Raw genomic sequence first — 25,271 nt, forward strand, 5'->3', positions numbered from 1 at the left:
AAGCGATTTCATTTCATGAATTCCCAACCCAATGATCTGTTCGGATCCACGGGGCTCCCCATGATGACCGCGCAAGGAGTTAAATAGTACTACCTCAAGCGTGGTATTGCTTTTATTTCTCACATTCAGTCCCTGACTCTTGATTCATCAGTGAACCCTGATAAATTGAACATAAAATGTTTGTGGCAAGCCCCCGAGCAGCGTAGTATTAACATTACCAATCACAAATTGCAGGGATTTGACACACCTTTTGTAATTGTGTGTGTGCGTACGTGAGAGTGCGGGTCTTATGTGTTATTTGCTCACACAGGTGGAAGTGCTCTGTATGTTTTTTTTTCATCGTGTTCAGTTGCTTGGCAACTGTCTTTATGCTTTAGAGTTCCCCTCTGCTGATGGAAATGGCTCGGGTACAGCCCACACATCCAGTGTCTCCCCTTTCTTCCAGGATCGTCACCCTTTTGTTTCCCCCACCCCCTCACCCCCACCCCCACCCCCGCCCTCAGCTGCACTCTTTTACCTGCATCCTGCTTATTCACACTCACCTGTTGATGTTTTGGATTTACACGTTTTCTTGAATTCACTTAATTGTTGTACATTGATCCATATGAGCACCATTATCGTGGAGTAGTTTGTACGTTTCATTCCGAACTTTCAGATCATGTGACAACAGTACTTTACGACTGACTGATGGGACTGAAGCAATCGTCTGGTTTTCGGTGTCTAAGCGAGGTTGAAACAGCGAATTGATCCAGACTGTGGTGCTGGGTTTGGTTATTGTTCATTTCTATTGTATGTAGGAATGGTGTTTTGTTATTCATCATGCTGTGTTTATGTGCATCATTTTTATTTCAGCATACAGAAGAAAGCAATGGCTTTTATCATATTTTGCTAAGAGTTGTCAAAACTACCTGCGGTGTAGTTTTGAGTTTGTGTGTGCGTGTGTGTGTGTGTGGGGGGGGGGGAGATCATATGTAGTTATTACTAAGGTGTGTTTTGGCGATATTTTGTATTTTAGTGTGTGTGTGTGTGTGTGTGTCTTTCCTTGAAGAAGCAGTAGTGGCATTTCTGACAACAGCTGGTAAAAGAAGATAGGGGCGGACGGGGAGTATCAAATGTGTGTGTCCCTGCGCGTGTGTGTGTGTACGTAAAAGACAAGTCTACTTGGCACTGTAAATATTTAGCTCGGGGTTAATGCAGGGCAGTAATGGGGAGGATCTTGTCGTTTATCTACCCCCCCTTTCCGTCCTGCACGCTGTCTCCGCCACGCTGATGGATAGACAGTTAGCGTGATAGATATGTGTTGGTAGGAGGGTGTGGTGGTGGTGGTGGTGGGGGGGGGCAGAGGGTTAGATTTTGGCTAGGTTAATGTTTGATGGCGGTGGGGGTCACCGATGGGCCGGACGGACTGGCTGAGCATCGTGGTGTGTGTGTGGGTGTGTGTGTGTGTGTGTGTGTGTGTGTGCTGGAGGTGAATTTATTCAGGCCAGAAGGAGTTTATGGGAAAAAGCAGACCAAGGATCGACTTGGAAACCCTATTTGTTTAATAGCTAATTTATCTAATCGTTCCCGTTAAACAAACACGCACCTACAGACGTGCTTTCGGTCCTGTATAAGCTGTGAAAATAAGGAGAATTGAATTTTTTTTTTAAACAAATTCATTTTAAAATTAATAGAAATAGCCGGGGAAAGCTGCGTTTATTAATTTCTACAATAAATCATAAGCGTTTTGTATTATTCAAATACTAAATATTTTGCGTCTCAATTGCAGTTTGTAAATACATTTTCATTGTCATATCTTTCATACATTTAACGCTGGTGGATGAAGGTAGTGATTAAAAAAAAAAAAAAAAAATCTGTTTTATGTACATAGCACAAAAGAACCTCGCTCTTTAATTGCTTTAAGCATTTTAACAAAATTAATTTGCGGGAACGTCCAGCAGAATCGGAGATGGAGAACATCTGCCTCCATCAGTTAGTGTTACGAGAAAAGAACAGGACAGAAATCAACAAACAGAAAAATGATACAAGGCGACATAACTGAAGTTGACAGGACTTAACTCAAACAAACACTCCCGTGTTGAATGTGTCACACAGCCACATGCCTCTCGTCAGGCTGCCTTCATAAAACCACATGGAAAAATAAAGGTCGCCTTAATTTCACTGCAGTTGCGCTGAAGAGTAGAAAGTGTTTGTGAGAATCTTGTGCTTTACAATACAAGGTGACACGTGAAATATACGTTGTGTGTGTGTGTGTGTGTCTCCTGCTCTGTGCTTTTCACTGCAGGTGGTTAATATTGAGTTTCAAATCCTTGATAATCAGGAATAAATTCAAGAAAAAAAGAAACTTTAAAGAAATTCCATTTTCACAGTAGACATGTAGACATTAAAATTGGCAGTTATGTCCAGTTTCGGTATTTACAGCTAAACATATAAAAAGTAAAAGCTGTTTTTCACACACATTTATTTGGGGAAATAATTCAAAATGGATCTTCTTTTATTTTAAGGTTTGTTCACACATTTTAATAATGAAGGGTTTTCATGTACATTTTAAATGAGGCTTTTTCCAGTTGCATAAATAAAAGTAAATCTTTGTCTTGAATTATTCTAATATTTTTCTCCATAAATTTAAACCTGAATGTATTTTCTTCTTTCATCGTTGGTTCATAATTACAGGGACTCCCACTTTTCAACTGTTGTTGAGTCAGTAACTGACGTGGCTTTATCAGGCTGTCACAAGACACACACACACACACACACACACACACACACACACACACACGTACGTTGGGGGGTTCATAAATTTCTCAGAAAAACAAATGTCTTCGCAGCATTTGTATTTGCTCTAATTTAAACTGTAATACTGTGGGTCTGCAGTCTCATTAAACGAGCTGCACTGGACACAATGTTGTAAAGCAGAATTTGGAGCACGTCGATTTGACTATAAATTAGATCCTCCGCGTGTGTGCTTGTTTTCCTTTTCCCTTTTTTTCTTTTTTTTTTTAGTTTTCGGGTTTTTTTGATAAATCGAACATATCCTTCTCCAAACAGACAACACGGATTTCCTCTCGAGATAAAACCAGCTTGAACTAATCAAGGTGGATATTTTTTTAAGCTTGCAGGCGTAGCGAGCAGGAAAAGTGATGGAGGCAGTTGTGGCTTAACGGTATTGATCACGTGTGTGTGTGTGTGTGTGTGTGTGTGTGTGTGTGTGTGTGTGTGTGTGTGTGTGTGTGTGTGTGTGTGTGTGTGTGTGTGTGTGTGTGTGTGTGTGTGTGTGTGTGTGTGTGTGTGTGTGTGTGTGTGTGTGTGTGTGTGTGTGCGTGCGTGCGTGCGTGCGTGCGTGCGTGCGTGCGTGCGTGCGTGTCTTTGTTTTGCTGCTGTAGAGATTCCAATAAAATACAGTTCTGTTACCTTGGCTACATTTTTCTCTACATAAAAGAGGCTCATTGTGATAAATACACAAACTACTTTAATTATTAACTTTGGTCCAGCAGCTTTAACTCGTGTGGTTCAAAGCACATGTACAGGGAAATAAGTTTTCATGTAATGTTTTATCATAAATGTGGACTGTCACTACTAAAAATAACATCACACCTAAAGCAGAATATTGTTTACCTTAAACTCAATTTCCAACACAAGTTATAAAATTGCTTCATTCTCTTGTCTAACTTGTCAACCATGAAATGTTGTATGCACAAGCCTTCAACCTCCAGACACCACGAGATGTGTTAAAGTATCTTTAATTAGCAGATTGAATTGCAGTGTTTCTCTGCCGTGCAGCTGTTTTTGCGTCGCCCCCCCCCTTGTTGCGTGTCGGCCGTTTCATCAGCGTGCTCCGGCTTAAACTCCTGATAAATTGTTGGTTTGTCCTTTAATCCAGCTGCTGCAATCCTCGCAGGAGCACGTTGCCCCCGCAAGCCCCGGCAGCCCTGCTTTGGGTATCAATTTTTCTGGTGCATATTACAAAGCGTTATAAATAGTATGTAGGCCCATGTAGCGTTCGTATCTCTCTCCCCTCCCTCCCTCCGTCCACCCCTCCCCTCCTGGCACAAAGATCTCTTGTTCCCCCAGTGAATGCGTGCTGCCCAGAGCCATTCAGGCTTTTGTGGGGCTGAGGGGCCCTCCCCCCCTCCAGCCCCCCCCAGCCCCCCCCCTCCTCCGCTGAGGTCAAAGGGGGGCAGGGGCAGGGCTTATCCCTAGTTAGTGGGCGAGCACACGGGTGTGTGAGGAGAGGAAGCAGCGATGGGAAGAGAGAAAGCTTAGAGTTAAAAAAAACAAAACAAAACAACAAGAATTGAGTGTAACAGTTTTTACACCTTCCTCATTTCCAAATTAAATGTAATCCCGTATTGGATAAGCATCAAAAAAATAAAGGGGAATTGTTACAATTTAGTTTTCCCCCTCTCCTGTGTTTTCATACTTTAAAATTAAAGAAAATATTCATGAGAAAATCCAGTGGCGAACATACCCGCATGCTTAACCATCCATTAAATGTGTTGATGACTTGAGTCGCATGTTACATTTGTGAAACCTATCAGAGCTGCAGCTTTTTTCTTTTTTTTTTTACATCTCTAAATCCATTTCTCAGATCATTAATATCAGTGTGACCAGAAATGCTCATGCTTTGCAGTGAGGAAGGAAGAAGCTTTACAATGACAAATATTTGTTGTAGCAATTGGAGAACGAATGGATGAATCATTTTTTACCTTTTATACGTTTTTTTTTTTTTTGACCTCACTTGGTCCAAACTGTCACTTGACCGTCAGACGGTGGTCGCTTCCTGCGGCGTTAACGTCTCGTCTCCTCCCACAGGTGTTTTCTCCGTCGCCGACGGGGCCTTGGGCGCGGGGTGCGTCCTGGGCGGGGCCGCCTCCGAGCTGTCGCAGCAACAGCCGCCCGCGCCTTCCCTCGCCCCGCCCTCGCCGTTCACCGCCACGGCGCCGCTGAACAGCCCGGCGGCCATGCACGTGAGTTCCGAACCTGTCCGCGTCGACTCGAACCCCCCCCCCCGCGCGTGTCTGTGAATTCGCCCCCCCCCCCCCCACCCGTGGCATCTTCACGCAGACAAACCTGCGAGAACACAAAACAGCCGAAGCAACCCTAATTAAACTTTCCCCCCCCCCTTCACCGAATCTCTCGGCACTATTATTAATCTGCTGCATGTTAATTACGTGTGAAAAGTGTGCGTCCCGACCTTGCTCGCATTGTGTTTCCTCTGCAAGTTATTGTAAGGCCGACGCGCGGCTGCACCTGTGGAGGGTCGCCCAGCTTTATGCAGAGCACAAAAACAAGATTTCTCAAGATTTTTTTATTTTTTATTTTGTATTATGCTGCTGTGAAAGTCAGCGATTTGAATGTCTTAATTCAGTACAACTGATATTTGTGCGCAAGGTCATTGTGATAATATTGAATTCAGAGCCAGTGGCCTCGGCTGGCAAGGTATGCAATGTAATATTAAGCACATTTTTAATAAATTAAATTATGCAGGTGGCTTACGAGGTGTTAGAGATGTGACACGGGGTGAAATACTGCAAAATCATCATTTTTTGTTTTGCAGGTGTGAAAAGAGATGCTGTGAAAACCATTTAGGGCTGTGTTGTTATCGTGATCCGCTTTAATTAATACGATTGCTTTGAGAGTCGAGGGTAATAACACAGCCAGGCCTGCGCACTCATTCACCGCAAATCATTTCTGAAAGTTGAGTTCAGAATCAAGGCTGCATATTCTGGAAAATGTAGCTTTTAAAAAAACAAAAATGTTCAGTTCATGTTTTAATTCCAGTGAAATATCATATTATGAAGCTCAGGTATCAGGCAGGTATATTCCAAACCTACATTTTAATGAAGTATTGATTATTTGTACTTGTTAGGACGTACTCTTAACATTTTTGATGCTAATGATGAATACCAATAATATAGTTTAATTCTGTATGTCCTGTAAAAGTTATAAATGTTAATTATTTAGCAACAAAGAATTTAATAATTCAATAATATAACTGACACCACTGTTGTGATCCAGAAAAAAAAAACATTCATACTATTAAATGAGAATGTAAACTAAATATAAACAATGTTGACTTATTATAATTGGCTCTAGTTATCAACACAAGTTTACGTGATCGAGTTTCTTTTTTTTTTTTTAAACACTTATACACCCATAGTACTTGTACTTTAAATGATCTGTTTGATGGGATCAGCTCATTTCTCTTCAGTTATTAAAGTAGTTCTCACTTTGAAAGGGGGGGAGAAAAAAAACAACCCTCATCTTTAATCATTGACCCGAGTGTCCGTCCTTTAAAACCTCCCCAAAGACCAACGTTCTGTCTCTGTCCACCCAGCTCCCATTTTCCTTCCCATGTCCACTTACCTCCTCACTTTCTCTCTCTCTCTCTCTCCCCCCCCTCTCCCTCTCTCTCGACCTTCCTTCTCTGTCCCCATCCATTTCTTCTTGCCCCCTTTCTCCCCTCCGTTGTCCTGTGATGTAATGACATTTGACAAGCACCACAGTGGGGATGGAGAGATAGATGGTGGGAGGGAGGGGTAGCAGTGGGTATGCGTGTGTGTGTGTGCAATGGTGGAGGGGGGGTGGGGAGGGGGGGGTGGAGGGGGTGGAGGGGGTTGCACTCATGCCTTGAATTCACTGGCCTGGCCTTCATCTTACCCGGCTCCTCTCTGTTCAGCCCATATTATAGAAGACGGGAGGCCCAGTGCAGCACACGCTATCGCGTCTGTTTTTCAGCACGGATTGGGAAAGAGTTTTGCAGTTGTGCCAGTGCGTGAGAGAAAGAGCGGATAAACAAGCAGGAGGCCGACTTAAGACAGAGGAGGTTATTTATCCGAGCCCCTCTTCAAATAGTTGAAAGCATGTGCATCAGTTTGTAAAGTGTTGCTGCACGCCTCCGGGCATCTCGGGCGGACACACACCCAGTCTGCGAAAATACAAAACTATGGAGGGATGACAACAACAGGCTTCCCTTCTGGTGTGTGTGTGTGTCTGTGTGTGTGTGTGTGTGTGTGTGTGTGAATGAGAGAGCCCATTTGCTATTTTCAGTTCGCGAGCAGACTCTTGGCCTACTGTTATTGGCTATCAGCCCAGGACAGAGAAAAGGAGTGAGAGAGTGACTTTAATGAAAAATGAATGTAAATGAAAAATGAATGTTGATGGGAAAGGGGGCAGGATTATGGCACTGGGGGCAGGGGGGAGGAGGCAGGCGGGTGGGGGCGGGCTGGAGAATGAGATCTAAAGTCATTTCAGAAGTGGAGACAAATGGACGTAGGGAACAGGTCGCTTCTTTGGATTTAGCATTAAGTAGGAGCAGGGGGAATTTTGCATGGGTGTTCTCACATTTTTTACAGGCACCAAAACTATGAATTTATCACGAGAACAATGATTTTAAAGCTTATTTCTCCTTTGACAGAAACAAAGTTGCTGTGATTTCTCCCTCATCAGTTTTGCTCTTGACCTTTTCAGCCTTTCTCATTGTCTCTGCGTATTTTCACACATTCATTTAATTGATTAAATCCTCTCCAAACTATACAAAGTGGAGTAAACCAGGCCACAACAGCTTTTGAACATGTTTAATTTGTCTGGTTATTCAATGAATAGTCACAACTATTTCTATTTTTCCCAAAGAATTTATTTTTGTTTTTATTTTAGCCTGATAAAGTTCTTGACCTTTACACACACACACACACACACATAGTGTGATCCCCCTTTTCTTTTTCTTTTTTTTTGTGCACCGTCACATGTTTTGCTCTTAGCATTTTTATTTTTTTTTCTCTGAGCAGCCTTGAAAACAAGTCGGCCATTTTAGACGGGAGCAGATTCCCGTCCCGATGCTCCACCCTCGCTATCCTCCCTCTCACCCCCACCCTCCAACTGAACCGTCCCTATTTGGGAAATGCCTTAATTGGATTAAACGGTACACATCAGAAAGACTTTGTGTGTGTGTGTGTGTGTGTGTGTGTGTGTGTGTGTGTGTGTGTGTGTGTGTGTGTGTGTGTGTGTGTGTGTGTGTGTGTGTGTGTGTGTGTGTGTGTGTGTGTGCGTGTGCGTGTGCGCGTGTGCGTGCGCGCGCGCATTAAATCACATACTATCAGTCTTGCTTTGGCCTCGATACGCAGGACATCACGTGTCGGTACTTTGTGATAAAAGAGAATCAATACTAGTGATCAGAGGATTTAAATTCTTAAACCGCATTGACTGAATTGATTGTCGGCTTTGGACTCCTGCTTGTTCAAACTGCAATAAAAAACAATCAAAGTCTCAAATATAAATAATTAAATAGACTAAATGTCGCATCACAGTTAAATGTCAAATACAAACTGCAACTTTTAGATTTTCACTTCCACTGAAGTAACTAATTCCAAATGCCCATAGTTATACTGTAATCAAGTAGTTTTTATCGGCACTTTATTGTACTTTATTCTCACATGACAGCGATTTAAATCGTCACTCGCTACTGTAAACATCCACAATTTAAATTGATGTGAAAAACATTTTTTGTCAACAAGTTTTCTATCTTAGAAAAAAAAAATGCAACATTGTAGCTTTTATGTATTTATTGTTTGAGAAACAGATCTGTTTGTCAATACATTCATTTTAAAAATGACCTGTAATAGTTTTGGAAAATTGTACTTTATACTGCGTCAGTGTTTCACAAATAGTACTTTCACTTGTAATTGAGTACCATTTCAACATTGTAGCAGTCGTTGTACTCTGGTATAAACATTTAGTCCTCTTTGATCCTCAGTCACAAAACATCTACTATAGATAAAGTGGGAGTTAGCTTACGGCTGATTTTATCTGTGAAGAACAAACTAAAGAAAGATGTTGTAAGTATTAGGTTACTACTAGTTTAAGTAGCATTTTTTAGTACTTGTACTTCAATGAAGGTTTTTTCGTCTGAGCTTGTCCAGTTTGATGCAATATTCAAACCATTGCTCTAGTTGTTGTTGTTGTTTCTTTTTACCAAGCACATTCATTCTTCCAATCTTATATCTTATGTATATATTTTATTAATGTCATTTGAATCAAATGGCTGTTCATGATGATGCAAAAAACAAAAAAAAATCCCTCGGGTAAAAATGTAACTTGGATTCTCAACAGTTGTTTTACAGAAGTTCTAACTTTATTTGTTGTTTTTTTCATATGGCTGCATCTTTACATTGTTATTGGGGGAAGAAAAATTTAATCAACAGTAGTTGTACTCGATTACAAATTGCCTTACATTGACTTACAAAAGTCCTTCCACATCAAGTCGTGACAGAAAATATGAGTTGTTTTTCCTGTCGATTCCCCCCCAAAAAATGTTTAACTTAAAAATGTACATAACATGATCAGCAGCAGTTTTTTCTCATTTGATTTTGAGCAACTTTTAATGCTTGTGTGTCTGCGTGTGTGTGTTTTGAAATTATGAAAAGCATAAAAAAAAAAAAAATTAAAATCAGCGCTCTTCATCTTTTTATTACATTTATTTTACACATATAAGTTTCTGAAACGTTGAAATGTCCAGATCTCATGGTTATGTGGCATTTCACATGATTAACAGTGAAAAGATGAATTTATTGCTACTTTTCAAAGTGTGCCTTTCAGACAAGGAATCCAAGCACTTGCAGGAATTAGTGCCACTCTGCAGAGAGTTGGGCGTCGTCAAAAAAACTGTGTCCGGCAAAAACCACGCAAGACATAAGATCAACCGACACAAATAGCCAAGTGTGTTCAATTAGATTGAGCTTTAAGCGTTTGCATTCAAGACTGTGATGGAGGTGTTGTCTCTCTCCGTCCTCAGGTGAGCGGTCTCCCGGGGTCCGTCTTCAACATGGCTCCCCCGCACATGTTTGGCAACAGGCTCAACCCCAACTCCACCATGGCAGCGCTCATCGCCCAGTCCGAGGCCTCGTCGGCAGGTACGGCGGTGTGCAAGTGACGAAACAGCGTATGTGTGAGAGAGAGAGAGAGAGAGAGAGAGAGAGAGAGAGAGGGGGGGGTGGGGGGTGGTAATGGATAGGTCACGCCCTCGTGATCCCTTGGAGAGGTCAGGGGTCAGCGATGTTCTCAAACTCCTCCTACTTAGCTCCAGTTACACGGCTCAGTCCCCCCCCCCCCCCCTTCTCCGTCTTGCTTTTGTTCTTTTACACACACGTAAATCACAGATAAGTGCAGCTCTAGAAATAACATTTTAAAAAAGTAGCGGGCTCTTTGCTGGGCCGTGGACGGCGTGAAAGAGAAAAGAGGGTCTTCTTGAGGTCGTGATGTCGATTTTAAAAACAACAAAAAGAGACGATGGTTTGTGTGGAGCCATCCGGAGACCCCGCCGCAGGAAGAAGTCACCTCGCTGCTGTCCGTCCCGCTGATGAGGGCGTAAGAAGTGGCTTTAGTAATCAAGAATAGCCGCTTCCTGATGCGAGACATCTGGCCGGCCAGAACGCGGGGAAATGGAGAATAAAGAGGGACGAGGAGGAAGCAGTTCCTGCTGCCGGTCAGCAGTCATCAGAGCCAGATCCACTCTGACCTGCAGGTCAGCTCACTAATCAGCTTGAATGACAAGGGGCCACAGGGCCGTGTGTGTGTGTCCGTGAGTGTGTGTGTGTTTGTGTGTAGACACAAGCCAGCTTTGTTTAAATCTTCAAAAAGAAAAGTTTGATTAGGTCAGATACTAAACCTTCTTGTTTCAGATGCAATTTAGGGTTTTAAGATGTATGTGAGCTCTGACATGGACCGGTTGTGCTGTTTGAATACTTTTCTATGTGTGTATCCAGCGAGTACTAGTCTCAACAGAAACTTTACTGTTTGAATTTCACGAATAAGCCAACACTGCATGAGTGAATGGCCCAGTTTTTTTTTTTTTCCATCAGCAGTAAATTAAGTTAAGTTAATAATTGGCCAAATCCAAGAAAGTGTTGTATACTTTAGAAATGTTCCCTGTTGTTTCACTCGAAGCTGCAGATGAATTTTCAGATATACAAATTAGTAGGTTGCGGAAAATGACCAAAAAAACTTATTTTTCTGACGCAGATTCATTCGATCTTGCTGCTGCATATTGTTTGAATTATTTCTGTTGAGTAGTTGTAAATAAATACATCTATTTTTCTGCCGTCACACTGGGCGCACCGCTGTGCGTCGCGTGTGCAGGGCCGCGCCGGCATCCTTACACTGAGGGTCACGTGAGCACAAACGTGCAAGGTGTGTGCGTGTGTGTGTGTGTTTGTAAGTGTGTAGCCTGTTTACTTTGGCAGGCCCTCTCTCTTTGCTTTTTGAGTGTCTGGAAGGGGAGGTGCCAGGACAGAAAGGGTTACGTCTGGGGGGGGAAAGGAAAAAAAAAAAAAAAGGGGGGGACTTGAAAAAGAACGGAGCGAGAGACTTGGAGTGGTGACCTGGCGGGGCTAAAAGCTGGGATTGACTGTCTTAAGTAGAGGGGAGTTTGTATGAGTGTGTAAATGCAAAAGTGTGTGTGCATGTGTGATTCATTACTCTCGCGGAGGAAAATGAAAAGAAGAGTCTGGCCAGAGGCCCAGAGAGGAGGAGAGAGACACTCACATAAGGTAGAGGGGGAAGTGTGTGTGTGTGTGTGCGCGTGTGTGTGTGTGTGTGTGCGCAATACAAAGAACAGGAGGCCGAGTTGTTTTATTACAAGACATCAAATCTAGATCTCCTGTTCTGAGTGCTGTTCTTTAATTTCTGATGCTCGTTCATACATTTGTAAAATCAATAATATTCTCCTTTTAAATTCATCAGAAAGCGATCCATATCTAATTAGCACTAATTCAAATAGACCTATTAAAAAGTCAGTCTGAGCTTCAAGCCGGAGTTCAAATGACTCTTGTCATTTTCTGAGGATGAATCCCGAAACTTGTCGTCGCGTAAAAGTCGTGTTTAGGAAGAACTTGTCAAAACATTAGCGAGCATCACGAGGTATCAAGCAGATAAAGGGGACGTGATGTATGACGTTCGCGAGGGCCCGCATGTCTCCAGCGTGCCAAGCTAAACATCAGGGTTAAGAGACATCTCTATGTCTGTATAGTGCGGGGTGTCACCAGGCTGTGTTTATTTACTCCGCTGCTGCAGCATCGCGCCGCCTCCTCCTCCTCCTCCTCCTCCTCCTCTTCCTCCTCCTGGATCAGTGTCGTCCAACTAAACGTTTACAAATCACACTTTTATTCATTTTTTTACTATGCCTCTGGGTACACCAGCTGGAAAAGTGCCACACAAGAATAAAAATGTATATCTTCACATTTCTAGGTTTATTTCTTCGCTGGACAATTACATCTAGTGATTGTTTAAAGCTTATTTTTACTTTCAGTCTGATCAAACTTTGTGGTCATTTTGTTTGCACAGAAGGAACTCCTTCATTTGTTTCACACCACATATCAGATAAAAGTCACAGGTGGCCCCTTCTTTGTGGCTCGTGAATAAATCACATAGAAAACCTAATGTTAAAAAAATATATGCATTTTTGGGTTTATTGGTGATCAGAGTGGGGGGATAAAGGATATTTAGGCCTTTTTGATGGAAATATGAATCCTAATTACCCTGTAACATCTGTCAATGCACAGATTCTGTGAATCCAATTTAGTTTTTCACACAGTAAAATTGTTGCATTAGATTAAAAGCCTTAATTCTAATAAAGGCTTTCAGTAGAAATTGTTAATCACAACTGGCATTCTGGCAGTGAGGATTCCATTTGTATGGAAGTTAAGCTGCTCTTCCATTGTTTGTACATACATGTACAGTATACGTGTGTATATTTGTATACACAAAGCAGAGGGAGGAAATGTGTATCTTTTAACACTGCATTATTATTATTAGTGGTAGTATTGGTGATTGATTTGATATGATCTCAATTTGTCATGTTGCAAACACAGACGTTTTGTTGAAATTCCCCAAAGTACAATCTGAGCACACTTCAATACTTAGAAGTAAGTGGCCATCCTTACAGTTTGTGGTTCCATTCATGCTGAAAATCTGTGTAAATTATTGGTGACACGATGAGTAGATTGTTCTTTGTCATGTATTTATTTGGTGAAGAAGGTCCCGTGAATATGACATACTGGGAAGCAGCACCTATCAATAGCTAGCACAAGTTACTGATCGGTTATCTGAAAAAGGATATGATATAAAGCCAGTAAGTCAGTTTGTTGTTGAATAAGTATACACACACGCATGCACGCACACACACACTTTAGCTCCAGCTGGCTTAGCCCGGCCGTGTTCTTAGATGTCCAATTGATTTTCTGTGTGTGTGCAGATCAGGAGGTGGGAGACGGCGGCAGTGGCGGCGGCAGCGGTAGCGTTGGAGCTCAGGGCTTCTCCATAAGAGCTTCTCCCAAGACCACCCCGCGGTGAGTACACACACTCTTCCCCTCACCAGCACACACACACACACACACAGATGCACCCACTCCTCCCTCACCATTTACATTCCTCACCGCCCCCCCCCCCCCCCCTTGCCTCACCCCCCCACCCCCACCCCCTCTCTCTGCTTATCCCTCCGCTGGCCCCTCGTCTCCCCTCTCTTCCTCTGGCTCCTCACACACACACATGCACACTCTCTCTTTCGCGCTTTACCCCTACAGGCAATCCTCGCTCTCTCAGCCAACGATAACTTGTGTTTTTGAAGGCGGTAACCATCCTTCAAGTCCAGTTAGATGTTTTGGGTTTTTTTTCTTTCCCCCTTTCTTGGTTTAATCACACATGGAAGGACACTCTGATCTCCTGCGTTTGGGAATATTTGCATGGATCTTTCCGGGAATATTGATCATGCATATACATTTCTGTTTGTTTCTTTGTCAAATGGATGATTTCACCTAAATAAGGTTGGTTATTTATTTATTTTCTGTCATTAGTACTATGCACAGTTTCTTCCGTGTCTTGTATTTATTAGAAATGTCTAATGGATGACAGAATTTTCAAACACGACAACAGTTTTTAGTGTCATGAGCTATATTTACTAAATATAAGGATGATGAAAACAAATCAATTTCTGATATGGTTGTGTGTGAGAGCGCCAGCTGTCGGCTCTCAAAAGTAGAAGTTCAATCACGTTTTTCTTTAGTTTGTCTCCAAGTAGAAAAATCTGGCTATTGCGGTTGTTTTCTTAATTGTCTCCGTCCTCCCGTTGCACCTCTCTCGTCCCGTCTCCTGCGCCCTCCCTCCTGCTGCCTCTCATTTCCTCTCTCTCACAGTCCAGCGAGTGTCTGAGGAAACCAAGATTTATCACCTCAAGACTGCACTTCCCTCTCTCTGTCCCGTCTCTCCGCCGCACGTCTTCTTTCCTCCTCCCTCTGTCCCCCTCGTCCTCTCCCCGCTCTCACATGCAGACAGAAAGCCTGGCCCCTTTTCATTAGAGGCCACTGTAACAACAAATTGATGTAGTTTTATAGCCGGCAGTGTCTATGTTTGTCTGACGTTTATGTTGGGTTGTTAATCTCTCCATTGACCTCTCTATCTCTCCTCTTCTGTCCATGCTCTCCCTCTCTCCCTCTCCCCCCTCACACAGCTCTCCCATTGGTGGCCTGCAGATCCGCTATGACTCCTCGGGGTCGTTGCCGGGGCCGGGGCTTGGGTTGCTAGGGGCAGGGGGAGGCGGCGGTGGGAGCGGCGGCGGCGGGGAGACGATGCCTCCGGTGGCCACCACCATCGAGCAGCTCCTGGAGAGGCAGTGGAACGAGGGCCAGAGCTTCCTGCTGCAGCAGGGCGCTCAGGGAGACGGTGAGAAGACGCACGCTCACCGACAGCCCGCGAGAAATAATCTTGCACGGCCTCTGCCACGTTATTCTAATTCAACTCACTGAAACTCTTGACTGATGTCTGTATGAAAATGAGAGATTACACCCGAATGACAAAAAAAAAGAAGCTTTAAACACAATTGGGTGACCGGTTTTAATCTTCTTTGACGCAGAAATAATATTTTGTTATATTCATGTTAACATTTCAACATAAAGCTAATAGGACATGACTCATTCGCACACTCTACCAGATTAAATTTTTTTTGGGGGGTGGGGTAAATGTTTCATACAGTCTTATTCACCGCCTGCAGTGGAGATGGGCCTCACACACTTCATCCTCTGAACCACAAGGCTCAATTGTAAGGCAGTCGTTTACATTCTACAAGAATCCGACCCAAAGATTTCACAAAGTGGCTGTAAATGAAGCTCATCAAGTCATAATACATGTATTTGACAGCCATGACCACAGTGTGTGGAGATTATCTTTTGGGCCAGAGTGAGGGCCGACAGCCAGTTGGTGGCCAGTGTTTGGTCAGCAGATCACCCCGCGGTGCCGCCTGCTCTTGCCACGGCACCTTGTCCTTACGGCCACCCAAAGCAGTTGAGGTGCAGCATTTTTTTTTTTTTTTAAGGCCTTAGAATTCGATAACACGCAGCTCCTGTAGCTGGTTAAGTCGTCCTCTTGTTTTTCGTCTATCGAGGTCACCGTCACTCCATCTGTTATTGTGGGATCTGTTGACTGCCTGTCTGATTATTCCTTCAGGGATCAATCGTGTCAAAACGACGGGGTGGGTGCTTACGTCTCAGAAAAGTCGGGTTTAACACGCCAACGATTGTCTGGCTGCACGGTTGTGGAGCTCCTGTCCGTAATTTTTCCCAACAAACCTTTCAATATCTGGCTGGTCCGGAAAGTTATTGAGTGTTTTGATGGTTCCCAGAAGCTCGTGTTACAAATGTGAGACACTGATTAATCTTGTCTGATTTGATGGTTGTACTCCAGGAATAATCACTGTGGTGATTAGTAAATGCATGCAGCTCTCGGCTTCTTTTGTTTCTGCTACTTTTTGAGCTTTGTAGATATCATTGAGAGTCTGGAGGACAAAAAGTATGCAAACCAAATCCTGCCAGCTGCAGCAGAACAGGAATACAAGGATTCAGTTTGCGTGTCTGCAGATGCTCGTTTTCTGACTGAGGTGTGCTTGAACTCTGCACAGAGGGCAGCGTTATTGTAGCCGATATTGACCTCTGACCTCCCTGCAGTATTTGTCTAATCCAGGGGTTTCAATCAAACAAGTTACAGTATAATAACCTTCAAATACAAGTTTTTTGATCAACGCTAATTGTGTAACTTTTGAGTGTAAAGAGTTGTGACTGCTCTACGAAAAGCAAACCAAAAAAGTAAAACAAGAGCAATTTCAGCATCCTGCCATCTTTGATGATGACCTGCAACTTACAGTAAAATCCAACAAAACCCTCTTTTTAAAAACAAAAGTCCTGTTTGTTGCATTGTGTCTTTCATGCATGTTCTTCCAAACTCTTCACACGCAGTGAGCGAGTTCCCATTGCCGATTCACTGATCTCACGTCAGTGGGTGTTTGAGTGGCTGGTGCCCGTGGTCACGTCAGGCCAGTGGCTGTTGGAGGACCAGTGGTTGTAGATTGAACCCTAAAAATCTTCAGCCGAAAAACTTTCCGTCACATCACACACTCATTTGGTTTTGTGAACGGGCCGTGTTTGTGCGTCGCCGTGCACATCGACAGCGTTGAGACGCTTGACGGTTTGTCTCCTCCTGTGTCCCATCTTCAGTGGTGGGGATGCTGAAGTCGCTCCACCAGCTGCAGGAGGAGAACAGGAGGCTGGAGGAGCAGATAAAGTCGCTGACCATGAAGAAGGAGAGGCTGCAGCTCCTCAGCGCTCAACTCTCCGTGCCTTTCACCCCCTCCACCGCCTCCTCTGGTACACACACACACACACACGTTTACTAAAAAGACACATCAGCAACACTTGCACACAATCTGAAATACTGCTTTGTATTATTCTTTAGCAACGTCTGAAATATTGTATCTGGAGTCTTAACTAACAAAACTCTTAACATTTTCTTTATATTCTGAATTCTTCAGGTGCCGACGTAAACAATAGTGTTCATGTGTGTTTCAGATGTGAAGGGGGGGCAGCTCGGCGCCACCGACTCGTCTCTCCCCGCAGCTGCTCAGGTAACCATGAACTCTTTATGACGATACCTGCTCACAGAAACAAGCGGCGTCGGGTTCACTGGATGGCGAATGCAGCAACTTGCACGTCCAGCAAAATTGTCTTGAGCGGCCCGTCATGTGCCCCCAGGACAACACGTCGTGCGGCGGCCACAGCAGCACCGGCTCCACCTCCTCGCTCTCCACGCCTCCGTCCGTCTCCCAGAGCCCCCCGCAGCCGCAGCTCAACGGGGTCGCCGCCATCGGGACGGCCCCGGCCGGGCTGGGGGGCGTGGCGGGGCTGATGGGCGCCCTGGGCGCCGGCAGCGCCCTGGGCATAGGGGGCATCGTCGGGGCGCTGAATGGCGTGATCCAGACCCCGGCGGGCACCGCCAGCCCTCACGCACACGCTACGGGAGCCACGGCAGGCGTCACGCTGCCCGTCAACAGCAGGTATTAATGGAGGCGCGGGGATGATTTCCATTGGGTCATTTAAACAATATAGGTCACAATATCACCACGTGTTACACTTCAAAAATTCCAACGTGCTTTTTTTATTTATTTGGTTTTTTTTTGTTTATGCTTCCTGTCGTTGAAATGGGGGGGAAAGAGAGCAGAGGCTCACAGTTAGTGCTTTTTATTTTATTGTCCTTACAATCCTACAGCTGTAGGATCAAAATAAATCCACACAGCCTTTTTAGTGCACGACTTAAATTATGTTCACCGAAAATTGTGACGTCCTCCTGCAGTCACGTCTGTGTAGATTCTTGCTTTGACAGAGTGTTTGAATTTGGACTTCTGTCTTCTTTCCTTTTTTTGCTTACGTGTTGGATTCTTGCAGTTCTTCCACTAGTAAGAACAGGTGAGAGGGGAAACGTGTCGCAGCAGCTTGTAGCCGCGGTTCTCTTGCCTGTGTGTGTGTGTGTGTGTGTGTGTGAGAGAGAGAAATGTTTAGATGTGTGTTCGGAGGTTGCGTGTGTTAAAAAAAAAAAAAAAAATCCATGTTTCCGTTGAGGTTTGCTTCTGCGTTCTCCTGCGTATTGAGCGTGTCCTGTTTGTGTGACTGACGCCGTGTGTTTGGTCCGCTCAGCTCGGCGCGACTCGGCCTGCTGTCGGAGCAGCAGAGATTCCTCCTGCAGCAGCAGCAGCTCAGCAGCTGCTGTCCTCTCAGCCCTCGGCGGTACGACCACACACACACACACACACACACACACAGTTAAGCACACACACACACACACGCAGTTAAACACACACAAAGATACTGTGCTACAATTTTCCTTTGGACAATTGTTGAAATCACCGAGCTTATTAACTCTGCTTCTTTTCTCCTTCTCCACACTTTTCTGTCTCTCCTCCATTGTCCTCCTGCCCATCACTTCTCCCTTCACCCCTCCTCCCCCCCTTAAACACCATTCCTCTCCCTTTCTTGTCTGAAACCGTCATTTATTTCTTACACAATCCCCCCCACCCCCCCACACACCCCTACTCAGGAGCAGCAGCAGGTGTTGCTCTACCAACTGATGCAGCAGCAGCAGGACCTCCAGCAGCTGCAGTCGGCCCAGATCCCTCCATCCCGCTCTCCTCCGCTCAGCTGCCCATCAGCAACCTGCTGCCCGGCGCCCAGAGCCAGGGCCAAGGCGCCATCACCGCCAACCCCTTCCTGGCACTGCAGCACGCACACGCTGCAGACACACACGGCTCCGGGGCGCCGAAGCCTCGGCTCGCCGAGAAAGCCGTGGGCGTCGCGGGTCAGGAGAAGACATGACGGCTTCTGCTTCTTTGTTTTTGATAGGGGTTTTTTTTTTTTTTTGTTTTGGTTTTTTTTCTCTATTATAAAATAAATATGCAGAGTTTTTTGGGGGGGCATCAGCCTGTTGGTCAACTTTGTAGTTTAGTGATGAGAACGCTGGCAGGAGAGAAATCTGTGTTTTCTGGTACTTTTTTTACTCTACAGTCTAATATGGATGCAAACCTTTTTTTTTTTTTTAATAGATATTTTGCCGTCACTGACTCACTGAAGTTGATTTCATCGGGTTTAAGTTAACATTTCCAGGTTTTACAACGTTTGCTGTAAATTTGTATTTATTTTAATCATTTAGTTTGTTTTTTTGTTTTTAGCCATAGTGCTGCTTCCATTTCTTTTTTTTTAGTTAAGGACTTTTATTTGTTGTTACCGTTAGTAACTGGGGTGCGTATTAGTCAACATGTCCCACCGCAGTTTGTTCTCTCCTCTTTGCCGTTAAATTGACTTATCAGGTGAGCTTTCCCAGAAACAACTTCTTTAAGCTCTGAGTGTTGTTTCCCCCCCCCCCCCTCGATTTCTCTCCTGTCCACTTCTCTCGTCTCGTTTCTGTCCTGGTCTGGTCTCTCTGCTGTTTCACTCTCAGGGGCTTCACGCAGAGCCGCAAACACACACACAACAGCAGCAATTCATACATTTATATGAGAAAAGGAGAATTCCTTCAACGGGACTTAACAGTAGCAGATGTGTGTTTGACATCTGTCTGGCAGCAGCCCCCCCCCCCCCCTACCCCCAATGGGAATATTCAGGCTGCTGCCTCTCTCTCTCTCTCTCTCTCTCTCACTCTGTTTGTGTAGATCCTTTTAAATGTCAGTGAGCCAAGCCTCGTACGGTCACCACAGAAGCCTTGCTTTTGACGGTCTCGTCTCTGGGCCAGATATCGGGGGGCTCACTCAGGCTGATGAAATGTTAAAGGGACAAAAAAAAAAACAAAGTTGAATGTTCAGACGGATGCGTGAGTCCACACGACGCGGTGTGACTGAAGGAAATGTTGCCGGAAAGTCGTTTGATCGTCCCGACTGAGCCCCCTGCTTGCACCTACCTCGCCAGCAGGACCAGCCTATCAGGACCTAAAAGGCCGACAGCAGCGGCCGCCGCTCGAAATAACTCGCCACAGTCAGGACTGGCCAGTCAGGGTCCAAACCCGAAGTGCCTGAGGCCAAATGGGGGGGGGGGGGGGGGGGGGAGAAGAAGAAGAAGAAGGTGGGACTGTGCTTTCCTTTAAGGTCCCTGTCGCTCAGCCCAACGGTTCACTACTGCAAAACACTCGGTCCGTCTCGCTGGATTTCCCCGTCTCTTTAATAAAACTAAGGAAATGTAATTCTGCTGCGTTCTTTAATATCAAAGCCAACTTAGTGTTGCGCTGTTTATTTATGGAGGGGTTTGTTTTGTTTTTTTTGTGTGTGTGTGTGTGTGTGTGTAAATGGGCATAAGATGATATATTTTAAAAGCCCGCAGGTTTTGCAATTTAACATCATTTTGTACTACTGTGTAAAGTTTTTATTATTTTCCTCCGTACAGTCTAATCTTGCTGTAAAACGCTTTTAATGACTTCTACCCTTGTGTCATGTGTTTGGAACCCAGCAGCTACTTATTAGCTGGTTGATTGGAGGTGGGGGGGGGTGGCTGTACATAGCTGTTTGTAAGGGGGGAGGACATGTGTCTAGGTGGGGTGGGGGGGTGGGGGTATTGAGTGGCACAGTTTTTACCTCGTTAAGTGTACATAAACCTTTCTCATTGGCCGTTGGTGTACATAAGTGATCGTGATTGGCCGTGTTGGTGTGAAGGAAAGCCAATGAAGCCTCAGTTTGTGTGTGTGTGTGAATCTCTAGGACCAGACAATAAGGTTGACAGTGACTGGACACGCAAAAGTATTAATTTATTTTTATATGTGCAGGGACGTTGTGTTTCTTTTCTTCTTTTTTTTTTTTTTTTTTTAAAGTTTTGCACCGTTTTCTTGATGAGAAATCATTTTGTACTCTGGGCACCATGTTTTCATCTGTGCACACATTTGTTTGGATCAATTTTGTACCCGTGGAAAAATAAATGGGAGGGAGGGAGAGAGAGAAGAAAAAAAAAAAGAGAAGACATTGTATTTGAAAAGAGAAGAATAAAGAAACATTCTGGTTAAGTAACACCCCGCTCAGTTATTCCTACATGTTTTAGATCCATCCGTGAATTCATCTTGTATATGTGATGTATCCAGGCTGGTCACAGTGAGTGAAAAGACAATTCTAATTATTCTAACTAAAGTTATATACTCAGGAAAGGGTTAGTAGGTTATTAGATCAGTCTCTAGAAAGCACGCTCTCCTCACAGTGAGGATTTCTCTGGTTTGAGTCTAATCCTTTCCTGTGGTTCCGACCACAGTCCCAGCAACATGCGCCTTCGTGGCTCTCAAATGTTCCAGGGGGGTTAAATGTGAGTGTGTGGGTGATTGTTTCTTTATCCTGTTGATGAACCGGTGACTTTCCCACCATGCAACCAGTGTCGGAAAACAACTGACGGGTCCTTTAACTTTTCAGCAGTATTCTCATTTCTGAGTCGGAGGAGGCCGTGGCGCGACACGAGCTTAGTAGTTATTGTATAATATACAAATTATATGTGGTTTAATACTAATTATCAAAATGCAGAAACTGTGTTAAAGAGTATATCTATGCAAGGACAGTTATAGGCAGCACGTTTATTTTTAATGGCTTAAAGAAGTTCTGTGTGACTTAATACAATGGCAGCAATGCATTTGTGAACCTGAAATATATTTTATAGAGCCGTATAGTTAGATTGTACATGTTCATCTAACAAACGATGTGCAATCTAGTTAGAGGAAGACTTGAATGGTCATTTTCATGAAGGGAAGTGTTTTGAAATTGCCATTAACTGTAGTAACATGTTTATTAGCTCATACCAACTCTGAATGTAGCTCTTAATAACTAAATAACAAAGCAAATAACTACATATATGCTTTAAAAAATAATGATTTTTGTGTTCCTGCATTAAGACAACTTATGAAATGATATTGGATAAGATTAGGACACATAAAAACCATACATGGTTCCCATTCATATTTATTTCTAGTTTTATATCGCTCGTGAGCGGTTGATTGTAAATGGTATTTTATTTAGTGGCTTCGCTGGCTTATTTCGTGTGCCTTTAATTACACCGAAAATTGTGGAAGAGGTGGCGGCAGTGGGATGTGATTCATTCAGTAACGAGGGGGGGGGGTAGAAAATGAATAATCATCAGGCTAAGAAGTGGCCAATAGACACTCAACATCTTTAAATTTAGACAATGTGCTTCAAGGCTCCTGTCCTGACACACACACGCACAGCAAGGCTGATGACTTCCAGCTGCCAAGAAACAACTCTGTGTGTGTGTGTGTGTGTGTGTGTGTGTGTGTGTGTGTGTGTGTGTGTGTGTGTGTGTGTGTGTGTGTGTGTGTGTGTGTGTGTGTGTGTGTGTGTGTGTGTGTGTGTAGTGGAGGTGGGGGCACCATTCTGCTACATCTGCTTCTGCCCTGGTAATTAAAAGCTCACTTTCCTCCTGCACTCCTGCTCCCTCCAAACCCCCCCCCAACCCCACCCCTTTCGGGGTTTTTCTGTATACACGCACACACACAAAACAACTAAGATCTAACCTGCATTCAACCCCCCCCCCTGCACCCAGGCACTTGCTCACTCACCCCTCCCTCTAACAAATGTCCATGTGCTCCCCCCCCCTTTCACTCACTATCAGCCCTGTCAATCAAAGCCAGGCTGTTTAAACTGCATGCATGCCCCCCCCCCCCTCTCTCCTCACACACCCACCTCATCCCCCCCCCCCCCCCCCCCCCCCCCCCCCAGGACCTTCTTCTTTATGAGCCCCCACCATAAGAGCGGCCTCCCCTCCACTCCCAGTAATAGCAGCAGCCACACTGCCTCTCTCTCTTTCTCTCACATACACACACACACACACACACACACACACACACACACACACACACAGAGCTTTATCCATCATCGATCACCCCCCCTCTCTCTCTACCCACCCAAACCTCAGCACACCCACTCCAAGGGTAGGGGGGTGGGGGGGTGTTGGGGCTTATAACAGCTGATGGAGGACCCCCTGTCCACTGCCTGACCGGGCGCCTGATCGCAAATGCAGAGAACACTGGTAAACCCCCGTGTTCGGAGGCAGGAGATCTCCCTCTTACCCTCGCAGTGGGACACACACACACGCACACACACACACACACCGAGCGGACACACGGGCCAGCAGGGGGGGTTAAGCCCTGGATGATTAGACAAATGTAGGGCAGATATCTGTGGCTTCAGGCCGGCTGAGCTGCTGTCACTGAGGAATGCTGGGCTGCAGACACAGATACCTGCTCCCTCTGACTGAGCTGCTTCTCCGGGCCTCAGGCTGGACCTCCACCCCCCCCACCCCCACCCCCACCCCCCATCTTCACACCCCCCCCCCCCCCCCCCTCCAAATAAAGCTATTTACTGCTTGTGCAGATCTGAAGGCTTGAGGTGGGTTTGCAATGGCACATGTTTGGATGTAAGCCAATTAGTCAGCACAGAATTCAAAATCACGTCTGAAGAAAATACAATTTCATGAAATTAGGTGGCCCAGGGGGGGAAAAAAAAAGATTTAAATTTATGTTATTGGTGAAGATTAAACATATTATTTCAAGAAAGCAACACTTTTTAGATAAATATTAACTAACAAAAATGAGCTATTTTATTTAATTTTTCTATAAATTAATTGTAACTAACTTGTTATCGATGACGTATTGTTTTACATGCACACAAATGATATATATTTAATAAAAACGCGGGTAGCAAAAAACAAAAAACAAAAACAAGGATAGGCTCATGCGTTATTTCCCCGCTTCCAGTATTTGTTGCCTCCTTGTGACCCTGCACAAAAACCATAAAACAAGTTGACCAAGAGCAATGAGTAATTCCTACACGGGTTTTGGCACATGTTTGGTAATTCGGTTAAATTATTTAATTAGACCTCGGCCTCAAAGAGGGAGAGAAGCTCCGGTGTAATAAACCATTAGCAGGAGGAGGCAGCATGTGTGTACAGTAATGCAGTGTAAATCATCACAGAGTGGCTGCTATTAGGAGGCTTAATCCCGGACAGAAACCTGCAGTCAGCTGCCAGGGGCCCCGATCCGGAGCCGAGTGGAACCAGATCCGGCGAACTGAGGTGTTTAGGGCCATGAGGCCAGGAGGAGGAGGAGGAGGAGGAAGAGAGGTCCAAGAGGGAACAGCTGAGGAGATTCCCACTGTGTGTGTGTGTGTGTGTGCGTGTGTGTGTGTGTGTGTGTGTGTGTGTGTGTGTGTGTGTGTGTGTGTGTGTGTGTGTGTGTGCGCCCCCCCTACCCCCCCACAGGTCTCTCTCCTGTAGGATAATGGTGGCGAGGAGAAGCAGCAGGATTCAGCCTCATCGCTCTTCATTCTCAGACAGCTCGTATTCTTCTGCTAAGTGACACTCCTCTGTCACCCCCATTGACACACACACACACACACACACACACACACACACACACACACACACACACACACACACACACACACACACACACACACACACACACACACACACCCGAGATGAAAGAAAGTAAATGTAAAGTTGTTTTCTTTTAAGCTCTAATGTTGCTTGAAATATGTCAAAAATTCACATTCAATAATGCAGCAGATCAACTTTTACTGACTAATTCAAAATGAGGGTAAATTCAACATGTAAGGTTTGGGAAAAACTCTAACAGATGTGAAAGTTCTTAAACTAATTTAAATTAAAAAAAATACATAAAAAATCCACGATCCACCTTTAGTATTAATTCCCATGCTCTACAATGTATATTTGAGAATATTTGTCATGGAGAACATTTTAAATAGTAAAAAATTAAACAAAAAAAACAAAACATGGAGGCTACGGAGGTTCTTTAAATATATATATATATATATTTTAATTAAAAAGAATACAATTGAGTAAGTATCAAACGTAAAGAATGTTGATTATTTAAAAATATATACATATATATAATAGACTATAGTTGTCTAATATAGCCAGGTTCTTTGTCGTAGAGCGTTGGACGTGTCGCCCAGCGGCACAACGTTTCCGGGACCTCAAGCGGCTCCTCTTCCGCGCTGCAGCCGACCAGAGTGACGCGCAGAGCGGACACAGATCCGCACCTGCACCGCCCCCCTCCTCCCCCACACCCCCACCCCGGGCGTCTTTTTCTTCTTCCAGCGGGAGCAGCGAGAGAAACTATTCAGCGGGTGGTTGAAATCTCGACGGTGCGTTGACGAGCAACTCGATTCGGCGTTCAGGGAGAAGGAGGAGGGATTTTAATCGGCTGCTTTTCGCCGCTCTGCTTTTCCCCCTCTTCTCGAAGGGGGGAAATGCAGCTCGGCGGCGCAGCGGCTCCTCGTGCCGGGCTGAGCTTCCGCCGAGGCTCCGGGGGCGCTCACCGGCTGAAATAAACACAACAATCCCTCTCCAATGAATTTAGCAATTCACAGACACCCCAATTTTTTTAGAAAAATGGAAATCTATAAAGGGTCA

At 44.6% G+C, this 25,271-nt stretch overlaps 1 protein-coding gene across 1 annotated transcript in view; it reads left to right on the forward strand.

Annotated features, from left to right (window-relative positions):
* The window catches only part of mllt10 (MLLT10 histone lysine methyltransferase DOT1L cofactor), a 45,746-nt gene extending 25,880 nt beyond the window's left edge, over positions 1–19,866 (forward strand). Inside the window, 11 exon segments of the mRNA XM_080515448.1 lie at positions 4,813–4,967; positions 9,791–9,908; positions 13,247–13,340; positions 14,498–14,709; positions 16,533–16,682; positions 16,884–16,939; positions 17,067–17,368; positions 18,006–18,061; positions 18,064–18,095; positions 18,406–18,477; positions 18,480–19,866. Coding sequence (XP_080371574.1) covers positions 4,813–4,967; positions 9,791–9,908; positions 13,247–13,340; positions 14,498–14,709; positions 16,533–16,682; positions 16,884–16,939; positions 17,067–17,368; positions 18,006–18,061; positions 18,064–18,095; positions 18,406–18,477; positions 18,480–18,680 — 1,448 coding nt within the window. The 3' untranslated portion in view covers positions 18,681–19,866.
* The last annotated feature ends 5,405 nt before the right edge of the window (positions 19,867–25,271 follow it).

Source organism: Blennius ocellaris, assembly GCF_963422515.1.
Source record: "Blennius ocellaris genome assembly, chromosome: 19".
Classification (NCBI taxonomy): Eukaryota; Metazoa; Chordata; class Actinopteri; order Blenniiformes; family Blenniidae; genus Blennius; species Blennius ocellaris.